The 24103-nt window shown below is 36.4% G+C and overlaps 2 protein-coding genes and 1 long non-coding RNA gene across 7 annotated transcripts in view; 1 reads left to right on the top strand and 2 right to left on the bottom strand.

The window, feature by feature from the left end:
- LOC138987589 (uncharacterized) overlaps positions 1-13408 on the top strand; it is an 86650-nt gene extending 73242 nt beyond the window's left edge. For all 3 annotated transcript variants that reach the window (XR_011463935.1, XR_011463934.1, XR_011463936.1), the window contains exon 4: positions 10525-13408. This is a non-coding gene — a long non-coding RNA (uncharacterized lncRNA). The remainder of the gene's footprint in view (positions 1-10524) is intronic.
- Positions 1-24103, bottom strand: part of LOC102270336 (AGBL carboxypeptidase 3) — a 98577-nt gene that overhangs the window by 56075 nt on the left and 18399 nt on the right. For all 3 annotated transcript variants that reach the window (XM_070369042.1, XM_070369043.1, XM_070369045.1), the window contains one exon: positions 5249-5356. In XM_070369042.1, the coding sequence (XP_070225143.1) occupies positions 5249-5356 (108 nt within the window). The remainder of the gene's footprint in view (positions 1-5248; positions 5357-24103) is intronic.
- On the bottom strand, positions 95-4696 carry LOC138987576 (cytosolic carboxypeptidase 3-like). Its single transcript, XM_070368868.1, has 3 exons — positions 4687-4696; positions 2345-2472; positions 95-1239 (listed from the first exon to the last, which is right to left on the bottom strand). Exons 1-3 carry the CDS (start codon positions 4694-4696, stop codon positions 346-348), a joined length of 1032 nt encoding a protein of 343 aa, XP_070224969.1. The 3' UTR covers positions 95-345.

Below are 24103 nucleotides of genomic sequence, written 5' to 3'. Positions count from 1 at the left end.
ACTCAAAGACTCTAGATGTAATTAATTTTCTAGATGTAATTAATGAGGGATTCTCAAGGATTCCAAAAGAAACATCATTAGCTTTAGGAAGAAACCAAATTTAGGACAGGCAAACTTAAGTTTCACTAAGCTATTAAAATGTTATTATTTAAAAGAAAGCTAGTGAATGTAGTGGCATAATGCCAGAAAGGTATAGAAGCAGAGGTGGGAAAAATGAGGGAAAAAATTAAGTAGCTGTAGTTAAACTATCTTAAGGAAAGTTAAGAGTAAAGTAAGTGCAATTGTGGGAGCAAAATTCTTACTATCAGGTTTACTAAATAAACAGAGGGTAATTTGAGGCTTATTTTACCTCCGGATCATGTTCCGGGTATACCAGACAGAAGGAAATGATTCCTTCAGGAGAGATGTATAGTTACGGTTTAAATCCCGTCCAGCTAAGGAACACCGATAATTTCCTACAATCACACCATCTGGATTCAGCATGGGTACCACCTTGAAGACGAACGTGTCCCGAAGCAACTTTGCATCACTTGAGTTTCCTAAAATATAATCTAGGAAGCCTTTCATGATCCAAGAGCTGTTGGTTTCTCCTGGATGTACCCTTGCAGTCAGAATCACGGCCTTTCGCTTTCTTGACTCACTGTTCTTCAAGGGGGTAGTAATCGTTAAAATATACACCATGTTCCTAGCAATTGTGTGGCACAAGACACGTATTTTACAGAACTTTGACCGTACTGGGTCGTTATTGATGCCAGACAGGTATTCTTGCAGGTTTGTGTAAGTGTACGGATAGCAGTGAGCAAAGTAGCAGGTATCTTTACTGTGTGGAAATTGAAACGTCCATGTAAGTGAAAAATGATGGTGCCTATCTTGCCCCTGGTTGTTTCTATAATACTTGATTTGGTCTCCTATTCTCTGCCAGCCAATATTATGAGCACTGGCCTCTTTCTCAGAATAAAACAGTGGGCGCATACCCCGATTATAAAGACTAGCAGGCTTGGTGAAATTGATAATAGTGAATCTGTAGACTATTCCTGCTTGAGTATTAGTGACTTGGAAATAGTACCACTGGGTGTGTTTATTTGTGAACAGGTCAGGTCGCACAGTCAGCTGGTATTCATATTCTCCCCTAATACACAAAAAAAGGAAGGGGGGGAGACATAAAAATGTAAAAATGACATTCAAGTTTAAATAATAAAAGTAATAATAAATATACAAATAATATATTTGTATATCTACCTATTCATGGAAAGCTTTTTACTTGGGAAACAGTGTTTATTAAGCAGTATCTAATACCAAGTAATTGAAAAGATCACTGTTTTGAAATTTTCTCTTTTAACTGGATGTGAAACTAATTCTATGCTAATTCTGAAGCCTTTTTATCCCTTTGTAATTCAAGAGAGCACATTAAAAAAATGGGCATTTGACAAAAAATTATGTATTTTAACCCAGTTATGTTTCCTATAAAGGAAGTGATTAAAGAGTTCTTAAGTTTTTAAGAATTAAAGTCCAGTGTCTTTTTCTTTTTTTTTTACTTCAGACACATATTTGTTTTATCTTAGATTCTAACTCTAGAGATCTGAAATACAATCTCTAACAAAGGTTAAAAACATATATAAATTACTATGAGCATATGAATTACAAAATTTTAAACTCTTTGAGAGGACAGGAACTATATTTGATAACTATTTGCATTCCCCATACTTAATCATTGAAGATACTTAAATAAAAGCAAATTAAATTCATTAATACATTACTTATATATACAACAATTTCACCTGGTTAGTTGTGACTTTTTTCTTTACCAAGTAACTTCCTATTCTATCAGCATTATGCACTTATTACGTGTGTATATGTGTGTGTGTGAATTGGTGAAGTGAATGTTGCAAAACCTTAAGAGCTGTTGAATCTAGGTGATGAGTGTAGGTAGAACTATATTATGCTCTGTACTTTAGTGTATGTTTAAAATTTTTCACAAAATTTTTTAAAAAAAGAATATCCTTGAATTGTGTGCATATTCCCAAGCATGTTTTATAGAATACTCATCTGAAGACCTATTCCATTAAAAAGTTGTAGAACCAGTGTTCATGTGTGTTTAACAGTTCATACTGGCATACTGAAAAAGTACACTACAGAAACCTGCTTAACTTTCATTCATAGCTCTCAAAATTGTTTGAATCCAGAACCTTCCATACCTACCCTCTTATGATAAACTCTAATTAGCATCTATACTTCAAGAAATTATAGTTCAGCAATGGATACTAAAACTACTGTACCTAATCCAGCAAATAGTTGATAGTCTAGCTCCTCAAATAAAAATAATTAAAACCTACACTTTGACTACCTTCTGTAGATTACCACTCTCAAACCTTGCTTCAAACATCAAAGTATCATCACAGTTATCCACAGGCTGCTTCAAGGGTGTCCGGTTGCCCCCAACTCGGGAATACACAAAACACGGCTCTTTGTAGGCTGATGAGAGACCATAAAGATGTTCAAGCCATATCTAAAGTCTATAGGCTATTCTGCAAAGAGTTTGGAGCTATAGTATAATTGAAGTGTCACTAAGGGTTATAAATTTTAATATGACACTAACATATAGGTTTATGTTGGAATAAGAAAGTCTGAGTATTTAGATTAGAAAAGCCATGCCTAGAATAAATTCATGTATTTCTCACAGTAGAAATACATGAATTCTACTTCTGGTTATAATGAAGTAATTGTTCCTGAAACTGTCTTTTCACTGTAAATGACTATAAAACTGGATTAAAAAAAAAAAAAAACATACGAATTAACCATTTCCACGCATTCAGACAACACAAAGATTAGAACTACATAAAGTTCTTGAAAAAAGATAAAAACATGAAATAAGCTCATGTTTTAACTTTAGATTTCTTCTTGGGAGTACTTTTTACCTCTTAGAAAGATGTCACTTAAGGATAGCATAACAGTCTTGTTGAGCTGAGGAGGCACAACTGTTGCCTGGGGCTGCTGAAATTAGCACCCTAGGTAGTAGAAGAAAGCTACACAGAGGGGGGCTTCAGTAATCTACATGGTGGTTGCTTGGCTGAAGACCTGGCTGTACAAGCACAGGGTATGATTAAGGAAGACAGGACAGAGTGCTCCTGAGATAGCAGAGGATAAACATTCTGGGATATATTGAAATTCCAACTTAGCCAGAATAGAAAGGCTTCACTGAGCACTGCAGGCATTTAACTGTGACTCTAGAAAGGTTGAATATTAGGCATAAAAACCACATTTAGGAGAAGGGTCATGACCTAGAATGAATGACAAAATAAAAACAGATCTGTTTTATAAAGAAAGTAAACCAATTCTAAAAGAAGCAAAATGATTTGTCAGGAATTTAGCTGCCTTGCAGAAAAAAAATTCAATGCAATTAAAAAAAAGAAAACTCCAAAACATGTCTTTCACAATTTCCCACATGTGATAAAAAAAAAATTATGAAGCATACAAAGAATGAGGAAATGTGATCCAATAAATATTTATATATTTAACAGACCCCAAGATAACTCAGATGGTACGATTAACAGAGAAGGACTCTGAATTTATGTTAAAAGGAAAAGATAATGAATAAACAGATCAACTAATAAAAAAAAAACTATAAAAAGAATGAAATGAAAATTCTAAAAATAAAAAGTACAATAACAGAAATGAAAGATTTACCAGATGGGCTTAAGAGAAATTGAATATTTAAAGAAAAAAAAAAGACTCAGTGAACTTACAAACAAATGAATACAATTATCCAAACTCAAGACCAGAGATTATAAAAAGGAACAAAGATCCAGTGAATGTGGGACATAACTAGAAATCTACCACATGTATACTTGAAATTCCAAAGGACAGAAGAGAAAGAATATCATGGAGAAATTACGTGAAGAAATAATGGTTGAAAATTTCTCAAATTTGGATAGACAGAACTATTAAACTATGGATCCAAGATGTTCAGCAAACTCCAAGCAGGATAAATACAAAGATAAACAAATCTAGGCAGATCATAGACAGAAGACACAGCATATATAATGTGGAACAATGATATAAATTATGTCTGACTTTTTCTTAAAGAGAACAGATGTCATGAGATAATGGAACAATATCTTTAAAGAAAAAAATGTGAACCCCAAATTCTTTATGCCCAGTTGTTTGGGGACTTCTTCCTCCTACAGCTACAGGTCTCGACACCAGTCTGATCTCTTACCCTTTCATGCCGAGGAGAAACAATGGTTCTGTTCTGTTGACAACTCAGTGTTGTCTCACCATCCCTTATTACTCTCCCTTGATTCTGTCCACCCTTTTATAAGATATCTTTTCATTAAAATTTCTTAAATTACATTTGCCATCCAATTCCTGACAAGACCTTGACTGACTCACCTCAGCTACTTTAATTTTATATCTCATTTAAGTTATGTGTGGAAGTTATAAGGTAGGTCAGCTGGGTAAATATTTGAAATCAAATTGAAAAAAATCAGAGGTGCTTTTCTCACCTCAGTTATTTAAAAATGCATGAATATATGATTTCTGTAATTGCTTACTATATAGGAAGCAATCTCTGTGAATTCCTCTATTTTGCCAGCTCTTTAAATAAAATACATGTTCCCTGCAAGTTATCTTTAATATATACTCTAAGATATACAAATGTGATGGTGAAACTGTACAGGAGTCCCATACTTCCTGACATTAGGGTTTCAGAAGCAGCAGTTTAGAATACAGGTTGAGACTTCTATGTTTGATTATTAGTACACTTGATGCCAATTATTAATCTTGAGTGTCAAGAACACTTTCCTGAGATATAATCTTGGATAATATTTGTGATGTGGGATTTTTTTTTTGGCAATCCCAAGAGATGCATCAAACTGGCATGAAATGAAAATAAACCATTTGAAAGACTGCATGAACGTGACCTATAGACAGACAGGTGCAGAGCACTCTGCTGGATATATCTTTGAAAACTGATGCGAAGTTTAATTCCATCTCAATGAAACTCTTCATTCTCATGGTCAGCATGAAGCTTCATTTTAAAATAACTGTGCATAAACTGCAGTATGCACCTTCAAGAATACATTTAGCACTGAATCAACATCTGCATCAATATTAACCAAACATAGTTATGGAGTCAGGGATTTCCTGGTAATTGGCAATTTCCACTACAAACAGCAGAACAAATACAAATAGATTAGCCCAGACACCAATTTATTATATTTTATCGCAACATGTCTCATTATGTACTCACCATCTTCGGCTAGATAAACCACAGTTTCTTCCTTGGAGTTTGCATAAAGGGGTTCCATCTCCAGGCCCGTGGGGATGTACATTGGCTCAGGATTTGAAGGGGTCCAATCTGGAGAAAAATCATTATTTGAATATGACTTCCAAATAAAGCAGTAAGATTTTATTGTATATTTTCAAATTATTCATTGATAGATCTAGGCTCAAATCCAGCAAAGCTGGATTCTCACTGAAAGTAATAATGAGCATGGTCACACTTTAACAAAACCCCTAACATTTTATTTGCACCCTGTGCTCAGTCACTCAGTCATGTCTTTTTGTGAAACCCATGGACTGTAGCCTACCAGTCTCCTCTGTCCACGGGATTTTTCAGGCAAGAATACTGAAGTGGGTGGCCATTTCCTACTCCAGTTTGCACCTTGGTTCTAAGTCATTATATAGTTCACGATTATTTTGTGCCACCACAGATTTAACACTGAAGATTCTATTTCTCCTGGGTGCTTGATGCCTCTCTAACTTATCTTTGGGAAACTTACTTCACCGTTTTATTCTCCCTTTCCCTGCATCTTCAGTCTTTTGCTTCCTAATGGTTGCCCCCTAAGCTTGCATGCATGGTTCAAGTTTCTTTTGTCTCCCCATTGAAAGGCTATCCTTGGAGCCACACTTTTTCCTTTACCTATACCAGCTTTCCTACTCTTCATTATCTTTAGCACCAGATTTTTGACCATGATCTATCTGGTTGGGAAAAAATGATTTCACGGTCCAAGCACCCCTTGTTGTTCCCACTCTTTAGTGGACAAGAATTTGGTGACTCATTCTACTTATTCTACGTATTATTGGATGCTCTGTGTCAGACTGTGCTTCACTCTGGGAATAGAAATGCTCCAGTAGAGGGAGCCAGCCTCTGCGATCCCAAATACATTTGCTGAAACAAACAAAAGAACTTGGTGATGAGAAACAAGTGTTGCTGGACAAATACGTTTTTGGTGTTTTATGTACAACTGCTTCAGCAGCAGAAGTGTATCTGACATGATGAATAAGGGTCAAGTCTAGCTACAGAAAAAGCACAGAGCAGAATATCAATGAAAATATTCAACAGTGTACTTTGTAGGGTTAATAACACACAATACAACTGATAACAATAAAGCAAATTAAAATTTAGAAGTGAGACTCTCATTAGTTGAAAACAATCAACTCAAACCAAAATTAACAATGAACTGATAATACAGCACCTGTTTTAAAATTTCAGGGAATTTTAGCTATTTACTTTTTTTTTTTAACCATCTTGATACAAAAAGCTGTACAGTCTGACCTTTAAAAAGTACAGTAATCTCATTTTATATCTTCATGCAATTTGAGGATACCTTTTCTCACTTAGGTTACAAAGTTATTTCATTTTCTTCTCCCTCTTATTAAAAGTTTCACAGAGGAATTAACCTAATGTCTGTGTACAAATGCAATATGACTTGCCATCCCTGTCAACTTTGAGACTACTTTAGAAAACCTATTGACAGGCTGTATTCCTATAACTGTGGTATTTTATTAATAGAAATTCTTTGGGTATTGATTATAAAAGGTGTTCCTCTCCCAAGATTAATTTATGTTCCACTTTCCAATGCTGAATAAAAGGTTCAGAATAAGTCATGAGCTATATCCGGCCCATGGGCTATAGTTTTATTACTATAGAGCCTGGACTCTAAGCCTTAGCTTTTCCTACATAAGAAATCTCCCCAAATATTAGTGACATAAAACAGTAATTTATCTATCTCAGCTGAGTGATTCTTCTGGTATGGGTTAGGTCCACTCATGTATCTTGATCAGCTGCAGGTTTAGCTGGAGGCTGGCTGATCTAGGATAACCTCAGCTCATCTCTGCTTCACTCTCATTATCCAGAAAGCTAGCAAGGAATCGTTCCATGGTGGCTGGACAGGGTTTAAGAGAAAACAAAACTGTACAGTCTCTTGAGGCCTAGGTCAACACTGGCATGCTTTCTTTTCTGCCACACTTAATCTGGCTAAAGCAAGTCACAAGGCCATCTCAGATTCAAGGGATAGGGCAACAGTACACCTCTTCATGGAAGGAGATGCAAAGTGGTATTTCAAAGGGTGAGGATACACGGATCCCCATGGAGAATTATGGCTACTTTTTAAATTGAGAAAAATTTACATATTATATATAATATGATGTACTCATAAAACTGTACAGTTTAATGAGTTTTAAAAATATATAATCAATGTAACCAATACACCTATCAAAATACAGAACAGTTTTCTTTATCATCTTAGAAAGTTTCCTCTTGCCCTTTCCAAGTCAACCCCTACCACTGGTTTCTGTGACTGTAAACCAGTCTGCCTGTTCTACAACTTCATATAATTGGAATCATATATAGTCATCTGTTTCTGGCCTCTTTAACTCAGTATGTTCTTGGAATTCATCTATGTTGTGTTTACCAGGTTTTTTTTCCTTTTTATTTTTGATATGTATGCCATTGTATGGCTATATCATAGTTTGGATATCCATTCACCTACTTCTGAACTGGTTCCAGTTTTTGACTATTATGAATAAATATGAAAATGAAAATTATTGCAACTATTTTTGAGGACATATATTTTAATTTCTCTAAACACCTAGGAGTAGAACCATTGGTCACGGAGTAGATACATATATATTTTTTGTTGTTTTTGTTAAAAAAAACCTACCAAACCTTTTGTATTAGAATCCCAGTTCTACATTCTATTATTTGGAGTTGTCAGCCTCCTTAAATTAAAAAAAAACAAAAAAAACTGTTGCCATCCCAGATGTAAAGTTCTTATCTCACTGTGATTTTAATTTTCATTTCCTATGTTGAACATTTTTCCATATGTTCCTTAGCCATTATATGTCTTGCTTTAAGCAAAGTTTGCTCAAGTGTTTTGCTCATTTTTAAGTTTTTTTCTTTTTAATATTGATTTGTAATAATTCTTCATATATTCTGCATACAAGTCCTTTGTCAGATATACATTGGGAATGTTTTTTTATAGACTGTGGCTTGCCTTTTCATTTTATTAACTGTGTCTTTTGATGAGAATTTTTAATATCAATGAAGTCAAGTTTATTAATATTTTCATTGTTTCCTTTTTCTTTCTCGAGTCTCCCTACAGTATTGTTGCCTTATTCTATGGTTACGAAGATACTGTCTGGTTTTCTTTTAGGACTTTAACATGTCAACTTTTATGTTTAGGTCTACAATCTATTTTGAATTAATTTTTTGTGTATTAAGTGAGATAGAGGTTAAGGTTTATTGTTTTCTACATGGATCCCAAGTCATTACAGCACAAATTATTGAAAAGAATTTTCCCTTATTCCCACTGGATGGTTTTGGTGCCTCTGTCAACAATCATTTGCCCTCTTTCTGGATTCTATTCTGTTGCACTGATGTATTTATCTTTTTTTGCCAATTATTTGTGCTCACTTTTCAAATCTACCAAAACATACTTCTATCCATAGCTCACATGACCAGAAACAAACCAAATGTTTAAACAAATTGTTTATTAGGAATTATACTTATGAAAAGTACAGAAACAAAAATATAGCTCAGTGATTTATCACAAAGCAGATACCACTCAGGTCAAGAAATACTATATTGCAGGTATCACAGGTGCCCCACTCATGTCCCCTTCTAATCACTACCTTTAAAGGTAACCATTAGCTTTCCAGTGTAATCACTTCCTACTTTCCTTTATAATTTTCAACTTAAGTATTCACATATATACCTATATATAATATATAGTTTATATTTACACAAATATACACCTGAAACTATAGTTTTGTTTTGCCTACTTTTGAACTTTACATAAATTGAACTACATAGTATATATTCTTCTGTGCTTTTAAACATATATTTTGAAATCAGTCATGGTATGTGACTGTAATTTGTTCATTTTCATTGCTATATAATATGTAACTATAAAAATATTATAATTAATTTATCAGCTTCTTGTAATGGCCATTGGTGCTCTGTTGGTTTGGGGGTATTATGAACAACAGTGCTACAAACAGCGAGCATATGTGCCCACATTCCTCTTGGATATATACCTGGGAGTAAGGATTCTAGATCGTAGGGCATGTGTAGTTTCAATTTTAGTAGATAATACAAAGCTGTAATCCCAAGTAGTTATACCAACTTACATACCCACTAGCAGGCTATGAAGGCTGTAGCTGCTGCACATTCTCACCAATGTTTAGTACAAGTTAAAACCTGGTCTCTCATGATTTCTAAGAAATAGTATACTCAGCCTTGTTAATAATCGGAAATGCACATTAAAACCACAATGAGACATCACTTCATAGTAAGGTTCAGGATATGTTTACTGGCTGTTTGGATATCCTTTTTAATAAAGTGCCTGTTCAAATCTCTTGCCTGTTTTCCAACTGGGCTGTCTTTTCCTAATTATTTGTAGAAGGGCTTTTGTATATTCTAGATGTGACCTCTTTGACAGGTATATATTGCAGACTGTAAGTATATAATCCCAATCTATAACTTGCCTTGGTTTTTTAAAATAATGTACTGAAGTTCTTGACTTTGCTATAGTCAAAATTTTCAAACCTTTCCCTTACAGTTAGCGTTTTACTCCTTTTTATTAATATGTTCCATTAATAGAATATATTCCATTTTATTCTTTCCCAATTTTAGTATCATGAAGATATTATCCTGTATTATTTTCTGGAAGTTTTGTTGTTTTTAAATGTAGATGTACATTTACATCTACAACCAACCTGCACTTGATTTCTGTGTAGAGTAGGAGTGGAGTGAGTTTTTATTTTTTAAATACTAAAATCCAGTTATTCTAGCACTATTCATTGAAAAGACTACATTTTAATTATTCTTCTGAAGTTTCACTTTTATTATAAATCAGGTGTCTATTTGATCACTTTCCAAAAACACTGTACGCTTCGGCTATCACTCTCCAATCTCCTAGCCTTCAAGCCTCTAAGCAACCATTAATCTACTTCCGGTATATACTTGCCTATTCTGGACATTTCAGATAAATGGTATCAAACAATGTTTGTCCTTTTGCATCTGGCTTCTAAATGTTTTCAAGGTAAATCCATGTTGCAGCATGTATCAGCACTTCCTTTCTTTTTATGTACAATTAATAGCCCATGTGGATATACCACACTTTGTTTATCCATTCATCCACTGATGGACATTTGGGTTGTTTCCACCTTGGGCTATTACGAGTCATATTGGCATATTAACACTCATGTACTTTTTTTTGGACATGTTTTCATTTCTCTTAGGTATATTACAGGAGTGGAACTGCTGGGTCAGATGGGAACCCTGATACACTTTGGAGAGAACTACCAAACTTTCCCAAAGTAGCTATAAGATTTGAGGGTTCTGATTTCTCATCAATTTTGTCATCTGGTTTTTTATTTTAGTCAGCCTAGTGACTGTAAAATGGTATCTCATTGTAATGTTAATTTGCACTGCCCTAGTGACTAACAGAAGCAAAGATATTAAGAAGAGGTAGCAAGAATATACAGAAGAACTGTACAAAAAATATCCTCACAACCAAGATAATCACGATGGTGTGATCACTCACCTAGAGCCAGACATCCTGGAATGTGAAGTCAAGTGGGCCTTAGAAGCATTACTACGAACAAAGCTAGTGTAGGTGATGGAATTCCAGTTGAGCTATTTCAAATCCTGAAAGATGATGCTGTGAAAGTGCTGCAGTCAACATGCCAGCAAATTTGAAAAACTCAGCAGTGGCCACAGGACTGGAAAAGGTCAGTTTTCATTCTAATCCCAAAGAAAGGCAATACCAAAGAATGCTCAAACTACTGCACAACTGCACTCATCTCACACGCTAGTAAAGTAATGCTCAAAATTCTCCAAGCCAGGCTTCAGCAATATGTGAATCGTGAACTTCCAGATGTTCAAGCTGGTTTTAGATAAGGCAGAGGAACCAGAGATCAAATTGCCAACATCTGCTGGATCATGGAAAAAGGAAGAGAGTTCCAGAAAAACATCTATTTCTGCTTTATTGACTATTCCAAAGCCTTTGACTGTGTGGATCACAATAAACTGTGGAAAATTCTGAAAGAGATGGGAATACCAGACCACCTGACCTGCCTCTTGAGAAACCTATATGCAGGTCAGGAAGCAACAGTTAGAACTGGACATGGAACAACAGACTGGTTCCAAATAGGAAAAGGAGTATGTCAAGGCTGTATATTGTCACCCTGCTTATTTAACTTATATGCAGAGTACATCATGAGAAACGCTGGGCTGGAAGAAGCACAAGCTGGAATCAAGATTGAGGGGAGAAATATCAATAATCTCAGATACACAGATGACACCACCCTTATGGCAGAAAGTGAAGAGGAACTCAAGAGCCTCTTGATGAAAGTGAAAGAGGAGAGTGAAAAAGTTGGCTTAAAGCTCAATATTCAGAAAATGAATATCATGGCATCTGGTCCCATCACTTCATGGGAAATAGATGGGGAAACAGTGGAAACAGTGTCAGACTTTATTTTTGGGGGCTCCAAAATCACTGCAGATGGTGATTGCAGCCATGAAATTAAAAGATGCCTACTCCTTGGAAGAAAAGTTATGACCAACCTAGATAGCATATTGAAAAGCAGAGACATTACTTTGCCAACAAAGGTCCATCTAGTCAAAGCTATGGTTTTTCCAGTGTTCATGTATGGCTGTAAGAGTTGGACTGTGAAAAAGCTGAGTGCCGAAGAATTGATGCTTTTGAACTGTGGTGTTGGAGATGACTCTTGAGAGTCCCTTGGACTGCAAGAAGATCCAACCAGTCCATTCTAAAGGAGATCAGTCCTGGGTGTTCTTTGGAAGGACTGATGCTAAAGCTGAAACTCCAGTACTTTGGCCACCTTATGCAAAGTGTTGACTCATTGGAAAAGACTCTGATGCTGGGAGGGATTGGGGGCAGGAGAAGGGGACGACAGAGGATGAGATGGCTGGATGGCATCACTGACTCAATGGTCATGAGTTTGAGTGAACTCTGGGAGTTGGTGATGGACAGGGAGGCCTGGTGTGCTGCAGTTCATGGGGTCTCCAAGAGTCGAACACGACTGAGCGACTGAACTGAACTGAAGTCACTAAAGATGATGAACATCTTTTCATGTGTTTAGTGGCCATGTGTTCTTCTTTAGAGAAATGTCTGTTCAGATCCCTTGCCACTTTTAAACTGGGTTGTCTTTTACTGTGAGTTATGAGAGTTCTGTATGTTCTTTACAAGTCCTTTATCAGATATAATTGTTTGCAAATATTTTCTTCCATTCTTTAGGTACTTCTTTGTTTTTGATAGTTTCCTTTGTAGAATGAAAGTTTTAAGTTTTGATAAAATCCAGTTTATTCATTTTTCTTGTTTCTGTGGCTTATACTTTTCATCTTCTAACTAAGAATCCATTGCCAAATCCAAGATCATAAAGATTTAGCTCTATGTTTTTTTTTTCTAAAAGCTTTATAGTTTTGGCTCTTACATTTAGTTCCTCATCCATTTTGAATTAATTTTTTTTATACGGTGTGAGGTAAGTATCAGATTTAGTCACATTGCAAATATGTGTATATAAATGGCAAAAGCAGATATCCTTGTCTTGTCTTTGATCTTATAGGGAAAAGCATCTAGTCTCTGTTCTGTTTCACTAATCTCTCTATACATATATCCCTTCACTAATACCACAAGGCTGTGACCATTGTAGCTACATAAAAGGTCTTGAAATCAGGTAAGCTGATTGTTCCCACTTTATACTTCCTTTCAAATTATTCTAACTATTCTAGTTATTTTACCTTTCCATATAAATCTGTCTATATCTTCAAAAAGTCTTGATAGGAATTGCCTGGAAACTGTATATTAATTTGGGAAGAACTGACACCTTTACTAGATTGGGTTTTCCAATCAATGATCATGGTGTATTTCTTGAGATTTATTGACATCTTCTTTGATGCCTTTCATTAGTATTGTGTAGTTTTAAGCATACAAGTATTAAAGGTGTTTTGTTAAATTCAAACCTAAGTATTTAAATTCTCCAAGTGATTGCAATGACATTGTTGTATACTGTGGTAGGGGTTTGGATTACACAGATGTATGCATTTGTTAAAATTCACAGACAGATATACTTAGGTTTGTATATTTCATTGAATGTAGAATTTAGCTCAAAATAAAAAAGAATTACAAAGACTGAACTTTAGAAGTGAAATGTAAGAATGGCCATGAGTTTGAGTGAACTCTGGGAGTTGGTGATGGACAGGGAGGCCTGGTGTGCTGCAGTTCATGGGGTCTCCAAGAGTCGAACACGACTGAGCGACTGAACTGAACTGAAGTCACTAAAGATGATGAACATCTTTTCATGTGTTTAGTGGCCATGTGTTCTTCTTTAGAGAAATGTCTGTTCAGATCCCTTGCCACTTTTAAATTGGGTTGTCTTTTACTGTGAGTTATGAGAGTTCTGTATGTTCTTTACAAGTCCTTTATCAGATATAATTGTTTGCAAATATTTTCTTCCATTCTTTAGGTACTTCTTTGTTTTTGATAGTTTCCTTTGTAGAATGAAAGTTTTAAGTTTTGATAAAATCCAGTTTATTCATTTTTCTTGTTTCTGTGGCTTATACTTTTCATCTTCTAACTAAGAATCCATTGCCAAATCCAAGATCATAAACATTTAGCTCTATGTTTTTTTTTTCTAAAAGGTTTATAGTTTTGGCTCTTACATTTAGTTCCTCATCCATTTTGAATTAATTTTTTTTATACGGTGCGAGGTAAGTATCAAATTTAGTCACACTGCAAATATGTGTATATAAATGGCAAAAGCAGATATCCTTGTCTTGTCTTTGATCTTATAGGGAAAAGCATCTAGTCTCTGTTCTGTTTCACTAATCTCTCTATACATATATCCCTTCACTAATACCACAAGGCTGTGACCACTGTAGCTACATAAAAGGTCTTGAAATCAGGTAAGCTGATTGTTCCCACTTTATACTTCCTTTCAAATTATTCTAACTATTCTAGTTATTTTACCTTTCCATATAAATCTGTCTATATCTTCAAAAAGTCTTGACAGGAATTACCTGGAAACTGTATATTAATTTGGGAAGAACTGACACCTTTACTAGATTGGGTTTTCCAATCAATGATCATGGTGTATTTCTTGAGATTTATTGACATCTTCTTTGATGCCTTTCATTAGTATTGTGTAGTTTTAAGCATACAAGTATTAAAGGTGTTTTGTTAAATTCAAACCTAAGTATTTAAATTCTCCAAGTGATTGCAATGACATTGTTGTATACTGTGGTAGGGGTTTGGATTACACAGATGTATGCATTTGTTAAAATTCACAGACAGATATACTTAGGTTTGTATATTTCATTGAATGTAGAATTTAGCTCAAAATAAAAAAAGAATTACAAAGACTGAACTTTAGAGGTGAAATGTAAGAATGGCTACAACTTACTCTGAAATAAATGGAATAAGATGTCCCTCTTCTTGCTCCAGGTCCATAATTTATGGGTTTCTATTAACTTTATCAGGCACCTGGGTCTTATTTCAGGACCCAGGAGTATGTCAAGGCTGTATATTGTCACCCTGCTTATTTAACTTATATGCAGAGTACATCATGAGAAACGCTGGGCTGGAAGAAGCACAAGCTGGAATCAAGATTGCTGGGAAAAATATCAATAACCTCAGATACGCAGATGACACCACCCTTATGGCAGAAAATGAAGAGGAACTAAAAGCCTCTTGATGAAGGTGAAAGAGGAGAGTGAAAAAGTTGGCTTAAAGCTCAATATTCAGAAAACGAATATCATGGCACCTGGTCCCATCACTTCATGGGAAATAGATGGGGAAACAGTGGAAACAGTGTCAGACTTTATTTTGGGGGGCTCCAAAATCACGGCAGATGGTGATTGCAGCCATGAAATTAAAAGACGCTTACTCCTTGGAACAAAGTTATGACCAACCTAGATAGCATATTGAAAAGCAGAGACATTACTTTGCCAACAAAGGTCCGTCTAGTCAAGGCTATGGTTTTTCCAGTGGTCATGTATGGATCTGAGAGTTGGACTGCGAAGAAAGCTGAGAACCGAAGAATCGATGCTTTTGAACTGTGGTATTGGAGAAGACTCTTGAGAGTCCCTTGGACTGCAAGGAGATCCAATCAGTCCATTCTAAAGTAGATCAGCCCTGAGATTTCTTTGGAAGGCATGATGCTAAAGCTGAAACTCCAGTACTTTGGCCACCTCGTGCGAAGAGTTGACTCACTGGAAAAGACTCTGATGCTGGGAGGAATTTGGGGCAGGAGGAGAAGGGGACGACAGAGGATGAGATGGCTGAATGGTATCACTGACTCGATGGACGTGAGTCTGAGTGAACTCCGGGAGTTGGTGATGGACAGGGAGGCCTGGCATGCTGTGATTCATGGGGTTGCAAAGAGTCGGACACGACCGAGCGACTGAACTGAACTGAACTGACTGAACTTTTAAGCGAAGGTATGACTCAGCTATGGCTTTCTGTGGCCTTGACACAGTAAAAAAAAAAAAAACTGTAGCTGGACTTTAATTGAATATTATTTACCAGTATCATCAACCATAAGGTATTATTCAGTCAGTGGTTACAGGACATAAAGATAATTGCAGAGAAACATACACGTACGTGCACATACACATACACATACACACATATGAACGTGTGAATAGGTAATGGATCTGTTTAACAAACCCCCCTTACACCCCACTAAATCTCATGCTCTATATGCCCATAATGCCCTGCCAAATCCCCAAAACAAGGCAAAAATATATAAATACATAGAACTTGGCCATCTACCTAATAACAAAGACAACTTAATACCCAAGATTGTTGCTGTTGTTCAGTCACTCAGTTGTGTCCAACTCTTTGCAACCCCGTGGACAGTAGCATACCAAGCTTCCCTGTCCTTCACTATCTCCTAGAATTTGCTCAAACTCATGTCCACTGAGATTAGACAGAACAAGAAAATAAACCCCAATCGTATCAATAAACTACTTAGATATTTGCCATTTATATAGACAGACATCTCCTAGATCCCTAGACAGCCATTTTAGTCAAAATTTTAACACTAAATCTAACATAAATCACATAAAAAACAATATACATGTTATTTCAGTATATTACAACATGTTAATATAGCTTAAAGCCTGAAAGCAAGGCACTGAAATTGCCAAGATGAGTTCACTAACTCTATAAACATACAGGTTTGGTCCTAGTCTTTCTATTAGTTTTAATAAAATTACACAATGCAGGCATCAAGCACACTAACATTAGTAGCTCATAACAGCTTGTTTAACCACACCCCTATAGGAAGCAGCTGTGATAAAAATTAAGCTAGAAACAAAAGTTCAACTAAGTTATACTAACAGGGCTGGTAAATCTCATACCAGCCACTGTGGTCATAATGATTAACCCAAATTAATAGAAATATGGTGTAAAGCATATTAAAGAGTAATATAAAATACAGTTTTAATTAAGCGATAAAAAGCCGTAACTAAAATAAAAAGAGAATACGAAAGTGACTTTATTATTTCCTGATTACACAACAGCTAAGACCCAAATTGGGATTAGATACCCCACTATGCTTAGTCCTAAACCCAAATAATTACAGGAACAAAATTATATGCTGGAGTACTACTAGCAGCAGCTCAAAACTCAAATGACTTGGTGGCACTTCTCACTCCTCTAAAAGAGCCTGTTCTATAACCAATAAAGCCTGATAAACCTCACCAACCCTGGCTAATGCAGACTATATACCACTATCTTTAGTAAACCCTAAAAAGGAGCAAAAGTAAGCATAACTGTTATACATAAAAACATTAGGCCAAGGTGTAACTTACAAAATTGGAAAAAATGAGCTACATTTTCTACTTTAAGAATTTATGTTCACCAAAAGAACATTTTTTATGAAAGCAAAAAACCAAAGGAGGATTTAGTAGTAAATTAAGAATAGAGTACTTAAACTGAATAAGGCCATGAAGCATGCACACACCAACCATCACCCTCCTCAAGTATTGTAATAATTTCCTATAATCTAATAGCAAATACTAATTATATAAGAGGAGAGAAGGCATAACAAAGAAAGCATACTGGAAAGTGTGCTTGAATAACTCAAAGTATAGTTAAAATAATGCACCCAGTTTACACCTAGGCCATTTCATAATTTATGAATACTCTGAATTAAATCTAGCCTAATACCCTTCTCTATTCTACTAGTATAAGCAAACTAAAATATTCATTCAACATTCAAAGTGTAGGAGATAGAAACTTAATATCTTCTGGCACTATAGAGAAAATAGTTAGGGAGTGATGAAAGAAGCCTAAAAACTAACAAAAAAACAAAGTTTACCCCTTGTACCTTTCACATAATGATTTAACTAGCAAGCATTAACAAAGAGAACTTAAATATCCCAAAACCAGATGAGCTACTTAGAAACAGTTTATTAAAACAAACTCATCTATGTAGCAAAGTAGTGAGAAGATTCTAATAAGCCTGGTGACAGCTGGTTGTCCAGGAAAAGAATTTTAGTTCAACTTTTAAAATTACTAAAAATCTTTTATAAGTTTTAATGTATTTTTAAATGTTAGTCTAAAATGGTATAGCTTTTTAGAAATGGGTACAAACTTATCTAGAGAGTAAAAATAAGCAACACCACAGTTGGTTCAAAAACAGCTGGCAATTAAGAAAGTACTAAAGCTCACAAATAATTTTACGTTAATAATCAGTAACAAGCAAATCAACTCCTAAATTTATATTGGACTAATCTATGAACTAATAGAGGCAACAATGTTAATATGAGTAACAAGAAGTATTTTTCCTTGCATAAGTTTACATCAGAAAGGCAATGACAAAGAATGCTCAAACTACCGCACAATTGCACTCATCTCACATGCTAGTAAAGTAATGCTCAAAATTCTCCAAGCCAGGCTTCAGCAATACGTGAACCGTGAACTTCCAGATGTTCAAGCTGGTTTTAGATAAGGCAGAGGAACCAGAGATCAAATTACCAACATCTGCTGGATCATGGAAAAGGGAAGAGAGTTCCAGAAAAACATCTATTTCTGCTTTATTGACTATTCCAAAGCCTTTGACTGTGTGGATCACAATAAACTGTGGAAAATTCTTCAAGAGATGGGAATACCAGACCACCTGACCTGCCTCTTGAGAAACCTATATGCAGGTCAGGAAGCAACAGTTAGAACTGGACATGGAACAACAGACTGGTTCCAAATAGGAAAAGGAGTATGTCAAGGCTGTATATTGTCACCCTGCTTATTTAACTTATATGCAGAGTACATCATGAGAAACGCTGGGTTGGAAGAAGCACAAGCTGGAATCAAGATTGCGGGGAGAAATATCAATAACCTCAGATACACAGATGACACCACCCTTATGGCAGAAAGTGAACAGGAACTCAAGAGCCTCTTGATGAAAGTGAAAGAGGAGAGTGAAAAAGTTGGCTTAAAGCTCAATATTCAGAAAACGAATATCATGGCATCTGGTCCCATCACTTCATGGGAAATAGATGGGGAAACAGTGGAAACAGTGTCAGACTTTATTTTGGGGGCTCCAAAATCACTGCAGATGGTGATTGCAGCCATGAAATTAAAAGACGCTTACTCCTTGGAAGAAAGTTATGACCAACCTAGATAGCATATTGAAAAGCAGAGACATTACTTTGCCAACAAAGGTCCGTCTAGTCAAGGCTATGGTTTTGCCAGTAGTCATGTATGGATCTGAGAGTTGGACTGTGAAAAAGCTGAGCACCGAAGGTTGATGCTTTTGAACTGTGGTATTGGAGAAGACTCTTGAGAGCCCCTTGGACTACAAGGAGATCCAACCAGTCCATTCTGAAGGAGATCAGCCCTGAGATTTCTTTGGAAGGAATGATGTTAAAGCTGAAATTCCAGTACTTTGGCCACCTCATGTGAAGAGTTGACTCATTGGAAAAGACTCTGATGCTGGGAGGGATTGGGGGCAGGAGGAGAAGGGGACGACAGAGGATGAGATGGCTGGATGGCATCACTGACTCAATGGACGTGAGTTTGAGTGAACTCCGGGAGATGGTGATGGACAGGGAGGCCTGGTGTGCTGCAATTCATGGGGTCTCAAAGAGTCAGACACTACTGAGTGACTGAACTGAACTGAAATATTAATACAACTCAACATTAAACTATTTATCAAATATACTGTTAATCCAATACAGGCAGGCACCCAAGGTAAGATTTTAAAAAGTAAAAGGAACTTGGCAAACACAAACCCTGCCTGTTGACCAAACATCACCTCTAGCATAACCAGTATTAGAGGCACTGCCTGCCCAGTGACAATTGTTAACATCCTGACCAGGCCAAGGTAGCATAATCATTTGTTCTCTAAATAAGGACGTGTATGAATGGCCACACGAGGGTTTTACTGTCTCTTAGTTTCAATCAGTGAAACTGACCTTCCTGTGAAGAAAGAGGAATAACAAAACAAGATGAGAAGGTCTTATGGAGCTTTATCAACAACAACAAAAATAACTAAACCACCGAGAGGTAACAAAAATTTATATAGGTGGACAATTTTGGTTGTGGTGACCCTGGAGAACAAAAAAGCCTCTAAGGGTTTAAAGTCTAGACTTACTAGTCAAAACATATTATGACTTACTGATGCAAAAAACTGACCATCAGAACAAGTTAGCATAGGGATAACAGTAAAATCCTATTCTGGAGTTCATATCGACCTTGATGTTTACAGCCAGGCTTGATATACCTAGTATAAATAATACTAGGTTTAGAACCTTGATGTTGGATCAGGACACCCCAATGGTGTAACCACCATTAAAGGTCCATTTGTTCAACAACTAAAATCCTACACGATCTGAGTTCAGTTCAGTTGCTCAGTCGTGTCCGACTCTTTGTGACTCCATGGACTGCAGCATGCCAGGCTTCCCTGTCCATCATCAACTCCCGGAGCTTGCTCAAACTCATGTCCACTGAGTCAGTGATGTCATCCAACCATCTCATCCTCTGTCATCTCTGAGTTCAGACTGAAGTAATCCAGGTTGGTTTCTATCTATTATATACTTCTTCCAGTATGAAGAAGAAGGCAATGGCACCCCACTCCAGTACTCTTGCCTGGAAAATCCCATGGACGGAGAAGCCTGGTAGGCTGCAGTCCATGGGGTCGCTAAGAGTCGGGCACAACTGAGCGACTTCACTTTCCAGTATGAAAGAACAAGAGAAATAAGGTCTACTTTAAAAACTATGTTAAAACTAGTTAATGACACAGTCTCAACTTAACAGATACAAAACATCTACCCAAGACCAGGGTTTGTTAAGGTGGCAGAACCCAGAAATTGTATAAAACTTAAAGCCAGAGATTCAAATCTTCTCCCTAACAAAATGTTTATAATTAATATATTAATACTTGTTATCCTCTTCTTTCAGTCATAGCATTCCTAACATTAATTGAATGAAAAATTTAGGTTATATGCAACTAAAAAGAGTCAAATATCACAGGACCATGTGGTCTATTACAACCCATTGCTGAACAGTCATTTTATTCATTAAGGAACCACTATGACCAGCTGCACCCTCCATTTCCATATTCACCATGTGTACCAATCCTAGCCCTAACTCTAACCCTAATCATGTGAATCCCCCTAGCTATACCCTACCCCCCTCATTAATATAAGTCTAGGAGTATTATATATAGTTATAACAAGCCTAGCTGTAAACTCCACCTTATGAGCTGGATGGGCTTCCAACTCAAAATACTTAATCGGAGCCTGATGAGCAGCAGCACAATTTCATATGAAGTAACACTAGTAATTATTCTTTTATGCTGCTTAGTCACTTTAGTGCGACGCCAGAGACGGCAGCCCACCAGGCTCCCCATCCCTGGGATTCTCCAGGCAAGAACACTGGAGTGGGTTGCCATTTCCTTCTCCAATGCATGAAAGTGAAAAGTGAAAGTGAAGTCACTCAGTCGTGTCCAACCCTCAGTGACCCCTTGGACTGCAGCCTTCCAGGCTCCTCCGTCCATGGGATTTTCCAGGCAAGAGTACTGGAGTGGGTTGCCACTGCCTTCTCCGAATTATTCTTTTATACGTTCTCTTAATAAATAGATCTTTCACCCTTAAAACCCTCATCACAACACAAGAACATTTACAAATAATCTTCCCATCATGACCCCTAGCTATATGATTTATTTCTACTCTAGCAGAAACTAACTGAGCTTTTTTTTTTGACTTAACAGGAAACTCTGAACTTTATCAGGTTTCAATGTAGAATATGCAGCAGATAAATTTGTTGTATTTTTCTTAAGCAGACATTATCAGAATAAACATTTTCACAATAATCCTGTTGCTAGGAGCACTCCATAGCCCTATATACCAGATCTATACACAACCAACTTCATTATCAGAACACTATCACTAACAATCTTTTCCTATGAATCTGGAAAAAAAATTTCATACTGCTAACACTTGTTGTTGTTCAGTTGCTAAGTTGTATCCAATTCTTTGCAAACCCATGAAACTGCAGCACAACAGGCTTCCCTGTCCTTCAATATCTCCCAGAATTTGCTCTAACTGATGTCCACTGAGTTCGTGATGCCATCTAACGCTAGTCCAAATCATATGACATGTCTCATTACCCATTATAATATCAGGCTTCTACAATACCAAGCATCCCTCCATAAACATAAGAAGTATGTCTGATAAAAGTAACTTTGATAGAGTAAATAGAGGTTTAAATTCTCTTACCTTTAGAATCATAGGAATTGAACCTACCCTTAAGAATTCAAAATTCTTTCTGCTACCACATAATACCATATTCTATAGGAAAGTCAGCTAAATGAGCCATTAGGCCCATCCCTAAAATGTTGGTTTATACCCTTCCTGTACTAATAAATCCCATCACATTATCATCATCCTAACAACCATTACCTCAGGAACCATAACAACCAGATCCCACTGACTATTAATCTGAATTGTTTTTGAAATATACTAGCCATTCAGTTAAGTTCAGTTGCTCAGTTGTGTCCAACTCTTTGCGACCCCATGTATTACAGCAAGCCAGCTTCCCTGTCCATCACCAACTCCTGGACCTTATTCAAACTCATGTGCATTGAGTCAGTGATGCCATCCAACCATCTCATCCTCTGTCATCCCCTTCTCCTGCCTTCAGTCTTTCCCAGATAGTTGGTAAGAAGTTGCTGTATAACACAGGGAGCCTAGCCTGGCACTCTGTGAAAAAACCACCAAAAAAAGTGTTGAGAGAGACACGAAAATTTCAAAACCCAGAAGTCATAGAAAAACAGTAGACATACTGATTATATAAAAATTAAAAATTTCTGAATGATAAAGTGACAAACTAAGAAGAAAAGAATGCCAGGTCTATGACATAGTAAGCCAACCCATTCCAGTATTGTTGCCTGAATGTAGGAGCCTGGCGGGCTGCCGTCTATGGGGTTGCAGAGTTGAACACAACTGAAGCCACTTAGCAGAAGCAGCAGCAGCAAGCCAACCTCCTGAATATGTAGGTAGCATTTACAGACCAAGAAGAAAAGGAAAAGTACAACCAACAACAAAATGGGCAAAGTATTTTTATCAAACAGTTCACATAAAAAGTCAGTAAATATACTTATTATTCATTTGTATGTCTATTTAAATTCTTAGCCCATCTTTTAGTCTGGTTATTATTCTCTTATTGAGCTACAGAAATTCTTACATATTTTAGAGATTTTGTGATGTGAAAGTCACTCAGTTGTGTCCTAGTCTTTGCATGGAATTCTCCAGGCCTGAATACTGGAGTGGGTAGCCTCTTTCCCAACCTAGGGATCAAACCCAGGTCTCCCACATTGCAGGCAGGTTCTTTACCAGTTGAGCCACAAGGGATTAACCCTTATCAAATATGTTTTGCAAATATTTTTCCTCATTCCACAAACTGCCTTTTAATGATTTTGATTATTTCCTTTGTGTGCAGAAGCTTTTTAGTTTGATGTATATTTCCATTTGTCTCTTTTTGCTTTTGTTGCCTGTGTTTTTCCTGTCATACCCATGATATCACTGCCAAGAACAATGTCATGAAGCTTCCCTCTTGTTTTTTTTCTAGCAGTTTTACAGTTTCAGACCTTAAGTTTGTCTTTAGTCTGTTTTAAGTTGACTTTTTATAAGATAAAGTCCCAATTTCATTCCTTTGCATGTTGACATCCAATTTTCTCAACATTTTTAAACAGACTATCTCTCCCCATTGTGGATTCTTGGCACTCTTGTTAAATATCAGTTGGCATATATGCATGGATTTACTTCTGGAGTCTGAATCTGCCTGCCAGTGCCGGAGACCCAAGTTTGATCCCTGGGTAGGGAAGATCCCCTGGAGGAAGGAAATGGCAACCCACTCCAGTATTCTTACCTGGGAAATCCCATGGACAGAAGAGCCTGACAGGCTATAGTCCATGGGGTCACAAAGAGTTGGACATGACTTAGTGACTAAACAACAATTCTGTTCCATAGGCCTATATTTGTGTCCTTATGCCAGTGACATACTGTTTTTGTTACTGTAGTTTTTTGGTAATATATTTTGAAATCAGAATGTGTGATGTCTCCAGCTTTGTTCTTCTTTCTCAAGACTGATATGACTATTTGTGGCCTTTTGTGGTTCCATCTGAATTTTTAGAGTTGTTTATTATTTCTATTAAAAAATACCATTGTAAAATTTTGATAAAGATTGCATTGTCAACATCAAAAATCTTTAGAGAATTGTAAATCAAAGCCACAGTGAGACATCATCTTATACATGTTAGGATGGTATGGAGAAATGGAGTATTTTCTGCC

Source organism: Bos mutus, chromosome 4 (assembly GCF_027580195.1).
Source record: "Bos mutus isolate GX-2022 chromosome 4, NWIPB_WYAK_1.1, whole genome shotgun sequence".
Taxonomy (NCBI): Eukaryota; Metazoa; Chordata; class Mammalia; order Artiodactyla; family Bovidae; genus Bos; species Bos mutus.
The sequence above is the reverse complement of the archived record's forward strand: the minus strand, read 5'-3'. Positions and strand labels throughout refer to the sequence as shown.